We start from the raw sequence: 12,642 nt of genomic DNA on the forward strand, positions 1-12,642 counted from the left end.
CCTGGGGTCCTTGATCCCTGAGAAGATGCACCACTGTCCAGTTAAGCATCTGATTGGCAGTTAATTTGGCGGGCCTTCCTTAAAGTAGGTGACAGAGGGTTGAGAGAGACTCCTATCGCCTCTGGATGGTGGCAAATGCTGAGAAGGTGCAGGGTTGGATTAGGGAGCCGGAGGCTTTGTGGATGAAGATGGAGACAGGCTCTTGCAGGGGGTTGGGGTTGTAGGCGCTGACAATGGCACTGCTCCCGTTTGCCCCATGGAAATATTCAAGAAGTCTGACTGTGGTGGTGGCCATGTTGAAGATATGGAGGCAATTTCGGCAGCACTTTAGGTTACGGACCGGGTTGAAGCTGACGTCGATCTGATGGAATCATGTGTTTGAGCCGGCCAGGCTGGATGCTAGGTTTTGGGGTTGGGAGGAGTGGGGGGGGGGGGGGGGGGTGATGAAAATGAAGGATATATTTCTAGAAGGGCGTTGCATGAGTTTGGAGGAGTTGACGGAGAAGTTTGAAATTCTGCGGGGAGAGGCCTTCATTTATATGCAGATGTGAGATTTCACGAAGAAAGTTTCCCTGACTTTTCTGGTGGCGCCGCCCTCTTCGTTGTTGGAGGGGGTGTCGGGTGATGGGGCTGGAGGGGGGAGGTCATCTCGGCGATCTACGGGAGGATTTTGGAGGAGGATATGGCATTATTGAAGGGGGCTATGGCTAAGTGGGAGGAGGAGCTGGGGTTGGCATTGGAGGAGGGGTTGTGGCATGAGGTGTTGCAGAGGGTAAATGCTTTGACCTTGTGTGTGAGGCTGAGGTTGATACAGCTGTAGGTGGTACACAGAGCACACCTGACAAAGTCAAGGATGAGCTGGTTGTTTGAGGGGGTGGAGGACACTTGTGTATGGTGTGCAAGGGGTCTGGCCAATTATGTTCATATTTTCATGTACCTGTTAGAAGCTGGATAAATTTTGGGGATCATTTTTCAGCACCATGTCGGCAATCCTGCATGTGAATGTGGAGCCCAGTCCCTTGGGGGTCATATTTGGGGTGTTGGACTTGCTGGAGCTGCAGTCAGGAGTGGGGGCAGATGTTTAGCCTTCGCATCGCTGATTGTTCGCAGGCGGGTCCTGTTGGAGTGGAGGTCAGCTTCTCCGCCCTGTGCCTCGGTATGGCTGGGGGACTTGATGGAGTTCTTGTATTTGGAGAAGATGAAGTTCATTTTGAGGGGGCCATGTGAGGGATTCCACAAGAAATGGGATTTGTTCATATTATACTTTAAAGAGCTGGTTACTGCTTAGCAGCTGAGGGGGGGGGGGGTTGCTTTGAGCTACTGGGGGGTTGAAGGGGTGTTTAGGTTTTTTTTATTGTTGTTTTACTTTCTGGTGTTGTATTTAAAAATGTTAAAAATTGAATATAAATATTTTCAGAAGAAAAAGACTTCTATCGCCTCCATTAAATACGATCCCTTGGATCCCTTCCTGCCACCCTACCATTCACATCCAACCGTCAGTACTTTTATAGGTGGGGGGGTGTAGGTGAGACCTGATTGAGGGACTTGGCATTGGGAAGGAGCGGGAGGCAGCTGAGTGTTAAGTGGCTCTGGGGCTGTGGATGCTTTCCCTGCGGATTCAATGGGTGCGGGGCTGGAAACCCTGCCATCTGAAAAATCTTGCATTATGTTTTCAATTATTAATAAAATTAAATGTAAAATTCTGCATATTTTCTCTTAACAAAACTTAACATGTCTATTCAGGTGTGAACCTGTTCAATTTTTTTCAAAGGTTACTCAAATTACCAGGCTTTGAGCCGTAATTTTAGAACTTTTTCTTACTCCCCATGTGATTCTAGTATTTCACAGGCATTGTGCACACCTCAATAGTTAGCTATTCAAGAAACTACAATCATAGGTATGTAAACAAGAGGGTTTTTTTTCCATTTCAACATGTACTTTCACTAAATTGAACAGTGAAATGGAAGAATATCCAGAGGATATGCAGAGATGGCATTGCAAGGCATGGCCTTAAGTATAAAACAAATACAGAATCATAGAATGGTTACAGCACAGAAGGAGGACATCTGGTTCATTGAGCCCATGCAAACTTTCCCCAAGATCAATTTAGCTAGTCCCAATTTCCTGAACTGACCCAGTAAAATGCTCTACAATCAGACATTATCCTATTCCTAACCTTCGTACTACTGATTTGTGTTACTCACTGACATTATATTGGAGCCATAGGGTCTTTTTTTAGGGCCATTCTTAGGCCCCAACATGATGCATCTAAATTGGACACTTTGCACATTTCCCCAAATTCTGCTAATTTTTCACATTCTAACTGGGTGGACTGAAAAGTGACAAACAGACATTTTCAAAAGAATAGAAAAAAGGAAATAGAACTGATACCTCCAATGGAACTATTGTCCCAGCAAAAAAAGACATGTCTCAAGATGGAAAGGAAAGCCAAGGTCAATATTTTCTGAACTATATTTTACACTTGCTGTTTTAGTTTCTGTTAAGCATATATTCACTAATGATTGCATGGTTAAAAAAGACAAATTCACAGTTTGTACGTGGACCACGAAAACAACTGTCATAATGATGTGTCCGGAGCTGAAATGTCCACCTAAGAGTTCTCCCACATTTATTATAAGACCTGCTAAACGTTTCCAATATTTTTGTTAAAGTCCCCTAAAAATAAATGTCAGTATTGAACAAAACACTGCACAGGCAGAAGGGCCTGCACAGATAAAGGATAGAAGACCCAGGCTTGTGCATTTAGAAATACAGACCAAATTGATAAAACATTACTAAATATGATTACAGGATATATATTTAGTCAGATTGAAGACTTTTTATAAATGTACACAGCATAATTTTGATCAAGGTATATTGAAAGAAGGTAGATAAATTTGGAAGACATATGGGGCTGGATTCTCCATTGTGCCAGCAGTGAGGATTGCCATGTGCCATGCCCGGGGATTTCATGACAACATGGGGCTGCCCACAATGGGAAACCCCATTGGTCGGCTGGCGCGAGAGAATCCTGCTGCCAGCAGGGGCGAATCTCACCAGAAAATTGGTGTAGCAGGATAGAGAATCCCGCCCATAGTATCTTCCGTACCGAATAACATTTTGTAATTGGCTGTGTTCTGCATTTAAGATAAATTTCTTTTATTTGCTGTGGTTGTTGAAATTTCCCAAACTCATCATATCATCTTTTGTTTCTCTCATACAATAATATACTGTCCTTCAGTGGTGGAGGTTTAAAGTATAAGAGCAATAACTTATGCTAGAGCTATACAAAGTACTAGCTGGGCCACAGCTAGAATACTGCATACAGCTCAGTTGCCACATTACAAAAATGATGTGATAACATTAGAGAAAGGGATTTACCAGGATGCTGCTTGGAATGGAGAATTTTGACTATGAAGAAAGTCTCGGTAGGCTGGGGTTCTTTGGAACCGAGAAGTTTGGGGGAACATTTAATTGAAATGTATAAAATTTGGAAGGACCAATATAGAGTCGATAGGAGGGACATATTCCCTTAGCAAAGAGGTCAATAACCAGCAGCATAGATTTAAAGAAATTGCCTGAAGGATTAGAGGGGAGTTGAGAAGAATATTTTTCACCCAGAGGAGTCTGGAATTCAATGGCTGAAAGGATAGTAGAGGCAAAACTTTTAATCGCATTTAAAAAACATTTGGATATGCCTGGAAGTGCCTTGAAGTCCCCTTCATGGCTATGGATCAAGAGTTGGAAAATGGGATTAGGTTGGATAACTCTTTTCCGAAAACTCTTCTTCTGGAAAAGGAATAATGGGGCCAATTGCCTTCTGTGCCAAAAATTTTCTATGTTACTATGCTGCAACGACGAGAGACTTAGATCCTACCCAACTACATAATCTGCTAAGAACCAAACAACTAAAAGAATGGTGACTGTTATCACACTCTAGAAGTGTGTCTAAAATAGCGTTGCTTTAGGTCACACTGTTACATTAGAATTCAGGTTGCAAAGTATACTTAGGATTCTGTATTTCAAGGTGTTCCCTTCAATCTATCATTTTGTCACCGTACTTACCTGATGTCTTCCATCTTCTCTGTTTCACTTTTAATTATATTCAGTGTGTGCATAATATTATGCAGCTGAACAGCTTTTATCATATCTTAATTTAGGTAGGAGACTATTTCCTTCAAATTTTATTTTGTGATTTCCTGCTATTTATGGTAGTCCTCTGCAAGATAACATGACTTTTTAATTTGTATGATTGTACTTTAAAATTTAAATTTGTCCATATTTACAATTAACCTCTCCAAGAATGCTTCACAGGAGTAATACCTAAAATAAAAATATTCTCCATGAGATCGAGTTTCAATAGTATTCTCAGTGCATCCAAGCTATTCCTGATATGCTTGAACTTCAATTTGAAAGCTTAACTTCAAAATAGTATTTAATACCAGGAGAGGTGGCTTAGCTTAATAGAGCGAGTCTATGTCCAATTTATACTGAAAATTAGAGAGCATTTCCAATTTCTACTGCACTCTGGTTTCCAACTAACAGTGGAAACAACTCAGATAATCCCTGGATTGGAGTTGTTCCTTGCAGTCCTCAGGTGGATCCAGTTTTTCCAAATCAACTACGGCAAGAAGCAAGTAGAAGTGATTCTGGGAAATAGACATTAGCCACTGTTGGTATTGGGAAACACATGAGGAATTACCTAGTGCATCAAATTATCCATCTTAAGTGATTCTATTAATAATCTAGATGCTTTCTACCTAGTGTCCAAAGCAGTTGTGATTTCTCATCAATGAGAAATTCCAAAAATTGTGGATAGAAAAAGGGCAAATGTAAAAAAAAAAATCTTTAAACCAAGCTCCATTTGAGATAGTCTGCTATTTTCGACTACATTGTGATTTTACTGCTATTTTGATTCCTCTGCTGTAAACATATTGCATTTAGCTTCCAAATGTAAAGACTGTTTAAATTGGCATGCTTCTAAAAGTCAAAAACAGGTTGTCAGCTGAAGATCGAGAGTTGTCATTTTAAATCAGTCATCCTATCTTGATTTCATTTTTGTGCTGTTTACACTTAGACCAAGTTATGTAGGAGTTTTATAAAACTTTGTACTTGTCACTAAAATGGCATTAAGGTACAGTAAGTTATTAAGATGCATAAATAAAATGCATTCTTTGCCAGGAGTCATCTTACATACTTCCAACATAGAATTACTTTCATTCCAATGTGGCTTCACATTTAAACCAGGTTTACTATTTCTGTTTATCAACATTTGATGATGCGCCTGTCTTTGAAGGTATCAAATTAACAGTCCTTATTCGCATATTTTTCCCTGAAGTAATGAGGGCACCAAAACCCCGTTGATGAGAAAAAGCATATGCAGAACGACGCACACTGGGTCGTTTCAAGCGTGAAATTGCTTGTTTCGGTGGAATCATCTTCATTTGACAAATTCTACACCGCAGCTGAAAAAATATAAAAATAATTCGGGGTGAATTTATAATTAAATAGCACATTCAGCTCAAATTAATTTCCATATTTAGATCCTTAAGGCTAAAATGTTAAACATTTGCTATATATTACAGTATTTGCCATTATCAATGGATTGGGACAAAATAGGTATAGTTTGCAAATGCTGTAATGAAGAATGAATATGCTGCATGTCCTAACTTGTTTTTTTTTGTTCTTAGGATGTGGGCATTGCTTGCTGGGCCAGCATTTGTTGCCCATCCCTAATTGCCCTTGAACCGAGTGGCTTGCTAGGCCATTTCAGTGGGGGGCAGTTAAGAGTCAACCACATCGCTTTGTAGGTCTGGAGTCACATGTAGGCCAGATCAGGTAAGGATGGCAGATTTCCTTCCCTGAAGGACATTAGTGAACCAGATGAGGTCTTATGACAATCGGCAATGATTTCATGGTCATCATGAGAATTTTAATTCCAGATTTTTATTGAGTTAAAATTTCACCATCTGCCAGGGATTCCAGAGATTTCTCTGGTCTCCGGATCTAGTCCAATGACAATACCACTACTGCACCGCCTCCCAAGAGTTGAACACCCTGCAAGAAATGCAACATTTGCAACGTGCTTTCAGTTCCATATGCCTGTCCAATGCCTAGTGAAAGCGATTTGAAATAGTGGAACCAATAAGGACTTATGGTGGCGGCATGTAGGGGGGAAATCGCACGTTGGGTGGCTCCTGCTCGAGGCTTGTTTTATTGAGTTTATTGCTCGGTCCCAGAGGTATTTTTTGATGATTGAGTGCAGGAAGGCACAAGGAATGTGGAAAATGTCGAAAAATCAGAAGAAAGTCACAGTGAAGAAGGGAGGTAGTGAGGGTTCGCCGTCGAGTGAAAGGGTCAGCCTGGGCCGCAGAAAAGATGACCGAGGTGATGGCTTTGGAACTGGAGAAGCAGTTTGCAAAGCACATAGAGGTGCTGAGGAAGGAGATGATGGTGGCATAGAAGGTGTTGGTGGAGGAGGCAATTGCTCCGGTGAAGGTGGCTGTGTTGAAGGCGTCAGCCGAGGTGTGGGGCCAGGGTGAGAAAATGAAGGGATTGGAGGAGGCCATGTCGCAGCACAGAGATCAGCTCACCTCGATGGGGAAGGAGCTGCAGAGGGTGGTCGAGGCCAACAAAGGGCTGCGAGCAAAGTTGGAGGATTTGGAAAATTGATCGAGGCGGCAGAATTTCAGGATCGTGGGCCTGCCGGAGAGGGTGGAGGGCCCAAGGCCGACAGAGTACTTTGCCAAGATGTTGGTAGAGTTGGTGGGGGAGGGAGATGATCCCTCTCGGTATGAACTGGACTGGGCACATCGGTCGTTGAGGCCTAAACCAAAGGCGAAAGAGCCACTAAGAGCAGTGATTGTTTGCTTCCACAGGTACCATGTGAAGGAGAAGGTCCTGAGTTGGGCGAAGCAGAAGCGGGAGGTGCAGTGGGCTGGAGCTGGTGTATGCATCTACCAGGACCTAACTCTGGAACTGGCGGAGGCCTCCCAATCCGGCTGATAACGTGGAATGTGAGGGGCCTGAATGGGCCGGTAAAGAGGGCCCGAGTGTTCGCGCACTTAAAGGGACTGAAGGCAGACATGGTCATGCTCCAGGAGACACATTTGAAGGTGGCAGACCAGGTCAGGTTAAGAAAGGGATGGGTAGGACAGGTATTCCATTCGGGGCTGGCTGCGAAGAACAGAGGGGTGGCAATATTGGTGGGGAAACGGGTGTCGTTTGAGGCCAAGAATATTGTAGTGGACAATGGAGGTCGATACGTGATGGTGAGTGGTAGGTTGCAGGGGACGTGGGTGGTATTGGTAAATGTATACGCCCCGAACTGGGACGATGCTGGATTCATGAAGCGTATGTTGGGGCGCATTCCGGACCTGGAGGTAGGAAGCTTGATAATGGGTGGGGATTTCAACATGGTGTTGGACCCAACACTGGATCGCTCCAGATCCAGGACCGGAAAGAGGCCGGCTGTGGCCAAGGTGCTTAGGGGGTTTATGGACCAGATGGGGGGGGGGAGTGGATCCGTGGAGGTTTGCCAGGCCGCAGGCCAGGGAATTTTCTTTTTTCTCCCACGTGCACAAAGCCTACTCCCAGATAGATATTTTTGTTCTAGGCAGGGCGCTGATCCCGAAAGTGGAGGGAACGGAATATTCGGCCATAGCCATTTCAGATCACGCCCCGCACTGGGTGGAACTGGAGTTGGGAGAGGAGCAGGACCACCGCCCGTTTTGGCGGCTGGATGTGGGACTGCTGGCAGATGAGGCGGTGTGCGGGAGGGTGAGGGGGTGCATTGAAAGGTACTTGGAGGCCAATGACAATGGGGAGGTGCAGGTGGGGGTAGTATGGGAGGCGCTGAAGGCGGTGGTCAGGGGAGAGTTAATCTCCATCAGGGCTCATTGGGAGAAGAGAGAGGGCAGGGAAAGGGAGAGGTTAGTGGGGTTGATTTTAAGAGTGGACAGGAGATACGCAGAGGCCCCTGAAGAGGGACTATTTAGGGAAAGGCGAAATCTCCAGACAGAGCTCGACCTGTTGACCACAGGGAAGGCAGAGGCACAGTGGAGGAAAGCGCAGGGGGCGACGTATGAGTATGGGGAGAAGGCGAGCCGGATGCTGGCACACCAGCTCCGTAAGAGGATGGCAGCGAGGGAGATAGGTGGAGTCAAAGATGGAAGGGGAGCTACGGTGCGGAGTGCGATGAAAGTAAACGAGGCATTCAAGGTCTTCTATGAGGAGCTGTACAGATCCCAGCCCCCAGCGGGGGAAGAGGGGATGCGACAATTCTTGGACCAACTGAGGTTCCCGAGGGTGGAGGAGCAGGAGGTGGCTGGTTTGGGGGCACCAATTGGGTTGGAGGAGCTGATTAAAGGTCTGGGGAGTACGCAGGCAGGGAAGGCCCTGGGACCGGATGGGTTCCCGGTTGAGTTCTATAGGAAGTACGTAGACCTGTTAGCCCCGTTGCTGGTGAGGACTTTGAATGAGGCAAGGGAGGGAGGGACCCTGCCCCCGACAATGTCTGAGGCGACGATCTCTTTGATCCTGAAGCGGGATAAGGACCCACTGCAATGTGGGTCGTACAGGCCGATCTCGCTCCTCAACGTGGATCCTAAGTTGCTGGCAAAAGTGCTGGCTACGAGGATCGAGGACTGTGTCCCAGGGGTGATTCACGAGGACCAGACGGGATTTGTAAAGGGCAGGCAGCTAAACACCAATGTGCGGCGGCTTCTAAACGTGATAATGATGCCATCGGTGGAGGGAGAGGCGGAGATAGTGGCGGCTATGGACGCGGAGAAAACCGAGTAGAGTAGGAGTACCTCTGGGAAGTGCTGCGGAGGTTTGGGTTCAGGGAGGGTTGGGTTAAGCTCCTATATAGAGCCCCGGTGGCGAGTGTGGTTACGAATCGGCGGAGGTCGGAGTATTTTCGGCTGTATCGCGGGACGAGGCAGGGGTGCCCCCTGTCCCCCCTGTTGTTTGCATTAGCAATTGAACCCTTGGCCATGTCATTAAGGGAGTCTAGGAAATGGAGGGGGGTGGTCCGAGGGGGAGAGGAGCATCGAGTGTCGCTTTACGCAGACGACCTGTTGTTGTATGTGGCGGATCCAGTGGAGGGGATGGTGGAGGTCATGCAGACTCTAAGGGAGTTTGGGGATTTTTCGGGCTATAAGCTCAATGTAGGGAAGAGTGAGCTCTTTGTAGTACAGTCAGGAGACCAGGAAAGGGGGATAGACGATCTACCGTTGAGGAGGGCGGAAAGGAGCTTTCGGTACTTGGGGATCCAAATAGCTAGGAGTTGGGGGGCCCTACATAAACTTAATTTGACGAGGCTGGTGGAGCAGATGGAGGAGGACTTCAAACGATGGGACATGTTGCCGCTCCCGCTAGCGGGTAGAGTGCAGTCGGTCAAAATGGTGGTCCTCCCGAGGTTTCTTTTTGTGTTCCAGTGCCTCCCAATCGGGATCACCAAGGCCTTTTTTAAGAGGGTAGGCAGGAGCATTATGGGGTTTGTGTGGGTGAATAAGACCCCGAGGGTAAGGAGGGGGTTTCTGGAGCACAGTAGGGATTGAGGAGGGTTGGCGTTGCCGAATCTGGGTGGCTACTACTGGGCAGCCAATGTGGCGATGATCCGTAAGTGGGTGATGGAGGGAGAGGGGGTGGCATGGAAGAGGTTGAAGATGGCGTCCTGCAAAGGAACGAGCCTGGGGGCGCTGGTGACGGCACCGCTGCTGCTCTCGCCGACAAGGTACACCACGAGTCCGGTGGTGGCGGCAACGCTAAAGATCTGGGGCCAGTGGAGACGACACAGGGGTGCAATGGGAGCCTCGGTGTGGTCCCCGATCAGGGGTAACCATCGGTTTGTCCCAGGGAGGATGGACGGGGGGTTTCAGAGCTGGTATCGGGCAGGGATTCGAAGAATGGGGGACCTGTTCATTGATGGGACGTTTGCGAGCCTAGGGGCACTGGAGGAGAAGTTTGGGCTACCCCCGGGAAATGCTTTCAGGTACATGCAAGTGAGGGCATTTGTGAGGCGACAGGTGAGGGAATTCCCGTTGCTCCTGGCACAGGAGATTCAAGACAAGGTGATTTTGGGTGTATGGGTCGGAGAGGGCAAGGTGTCGGCGATATACCAGGAGATGAAAGAAGAGGGGGAGGCTTTGGTAGAGGAGCTGAAGGGTAAATGGGAGGAGTAGTTGGGGGAGGAGATTGAGGAGGGGCTATGGGCTGATGCCCTAAGTAGGGTTAATTCCTCTTCCTTGTGTGCCAGGCTTAGCCTGATACAATTTAAGGTGGTTCATAGAGCGCATATGACGGGGGCGAGGCTGAGTAGGTTCTTTGGTGTGGAGGACAGATGTGGGAGGTGCTCAGGAAGTCCGGCAAACCATGTCCATATGTTTTGGTCATGCCCGGCACTGGAGGGGTTCTGGAGGGGAGTGGCGGGAACAGTATCTAAGGTGGTGAAAGTCCAGGTCAAGCCAAGCTGGGGGCTAGCAATATTCGGAGCAGTGGACGAGCCGGGGGTGCAGGAGGCGAAAGAGGCCGGCATTCTGGCCTTTGCGTCCCGAGTAGCCCGGCGAAGGATCTTGCTAATGTGGAAGGAGGCGAAGCCCCCCAGCATGGAGGCCTGGATAAATGATATGGCAGGGTTTATCAAGTTGGAGAGGATAAAGTTTGCCTTGAGAGGGTCTGCGCAGGAGTTCTACAGGCGGTGGCAACCGTTCCTAGACTATCTTGCGGAGCGTTAGATGAAGGTCGGTCAGCAGCAGCAACCCAGGGGGGGGAGGGGGGGCGGGGGGGGGGGGGGGGTATATCTTTCGTGGGGGGGAGGGGTGGAGGAGGGTGGGGGGGGGAAGGGGGGTTTATTTGGGGGGCATTTGAGCAAGAAAATACATGAATGATCCGGAAAACTGACATGTACGGGAGGAATCCAATGTACAAAGCTCTGTATCATATCGATTTACCATGTTCATGTCTTGCTATGTGAGCTTTCACTCCTTTTGTTATGGGGGGGGGGGGTTGTTTGTAAGGGTGAAAATTTTTGTTTAAAAATTCTTAATAAATATATATTTTTTTTAAAACTCTGGAACTGGCGAAGATGCGAGCGGTTTTCAGCCGAGTGAAGACGGCACTGTATAACAGTGGGGTGCGGTTTGATGTGGTGTATCCAGCGAAGTCTCCAGAGCCATTTACTTTGAGACAGTGGAAGCATTTGTGAAGGTGGAAGGCTTGGGGCAGAAGTGAGGTATGGGACTGAGGATTGGTCATAGACCGTGGTAGAGTGTATATAGAGTTCTTTTTTATGTTTTCACTTCATGCTGTAATATGGGTCAAATATTCTGTCTTTGCTTTTTGTAGCAACGGTTTTTCTGAGATTTGTATGGGGGGGGGGTGCGGCGGTGAGAGGGGGGGGGGGGCGGTGAGAGATCCCGGGTTAGGTCAGTTACGTGGAACGTGAGAGGTTCGGAGGACCAGGAAGAGATCAAGAATGCTCGCGTACCTGAAAAGTTTGAAGGCCGATGTGGCTATGTGGCAGGAGACTCATTTGAGGGTGAAGGATCAGGTGAAGCTTAGGAAGGACTGGGTTAGCTAAGTGTTTAATTTTGGGTTTGACAGTAGGGCACGGGGGGTAGCGATTTTGGTTAGTAAGAGAGTGAGGTTTCAGATGGAGAAGGTGGTGGCGGACCAGAGGTGTAGGTATGTGATAGTGATGGGGGCATTGGAGGGGAGGTTGGTGGAGTTGGCAAGTGTGAATGGTCCTAACTGGGATGGTGCAGGGTTTGTGAGGAAGGTATGTGGGGCCATCCCTGACTTGAATTTGCATGAGCTGAAAGTGGGTGGGGACTGGAACTTGGTGCAGGAACCAAGGTTGGACAGGTCGCAGCCACGCTCGCTTGCCCAGTCGTGCGGGGGGAGGCGGGGGCGAAGACGTTGACTGGACTTATGGAGGAAATGGGAGGAGTGGACCCGTGGAGGTTTTTGCACTGGGGCCATTCGTTTTTCTCCTCGGTCCGTAAGGTCTATTCGAGGATAGATCTTTTTGTGGTAGGGAAGGCGCTGTTGGCTGGGGTTAAGGAGTTGGATTACTCGGGTATAGCAATTTCAGATCATGCGCCGCATTGGGTGGATATGGTTTTGGAGAAGGGGGTAGTGCAGAGGCGGGTGGAGGTTGGATGTGGGGTTGTTGGGGGACCGAGGTTTTTGTGAAAAGATCGGGAAGGTAGTTGAGGAATACGTGGGTTTTAATTGGGGAGTAGGTTTCGCAGGCAGTGGTATGGGAGGCTCTGAAGGCTTAAGATTTGGAGGCAGCAGAGGCAGCACTTTAACTTGTGACCAGGATCAAGAGAGATGCCGATTAGGGGGAGCCATAGGTTTGAGCCAAGGAAGTGGAATGGGAGGTTACGGAGATGGGAGGAGAGAGGAGTTAGGGTATTAAAGAACTTGTTTCTGGGAGGTCATTTTGCAAGGCTGGAGTAGTTGAGGGAATAATATGGACGGGGCAATGGGAGGTATTTAAATATCTGCAGATCTGGGATTTTGCCAGGAAGGAAGTTCAGAGATTCTCGATAGGGCTGGCTTCCATATTGTTGGAAGAGGTATTGACGACAGGGGGAATGGAGAAGAGGGTGGTGTCGGTGATTTATGGGAAGA

General features: G+C 47.8%; 1 protein-coding gene across 1 annotated transcript in view; it reads right to left on the reverse strand.

The window, feature by feature from the left end:
• Window positions 1-439: 439 nt before the first annotated feature.
• Window positions 440-12,642, reverse strand: part of atp8b5b (ATPase phospholipid transporting 8B5b) — a 502,620-nt gene continuing 490,417 nt past the window's right edge. Inside the window, exon 28 of the mRNA XM_072497094.1 lies at window positions 440-5,465. Within this exon, the coding sequence (XP_072353195.1) occupies window positions 5,253-5,465 (213 nt within the window). The 3' untranslated portion in view covers window positions 440-5,252. The remainder of the gene's footprint in view (window positions 5,466-12,642) is intronic.

Source organism: Scyliorhinus torazame, chromosome 3 (genome assembly GCF_047496885.1).
Source record: "Scyliorhinus torazame isolate Kashiwa2021f chromosome 3, sScyTor2.1, whole genome shotgun sequence".
Lineage (NCBI taxonomy): Eukaryota > Metazoa > Chordata > Chondrichthyes > Carcharhiniformes > Scyliorhinidae > Scyliorhinus > Scyliorhinus torazame.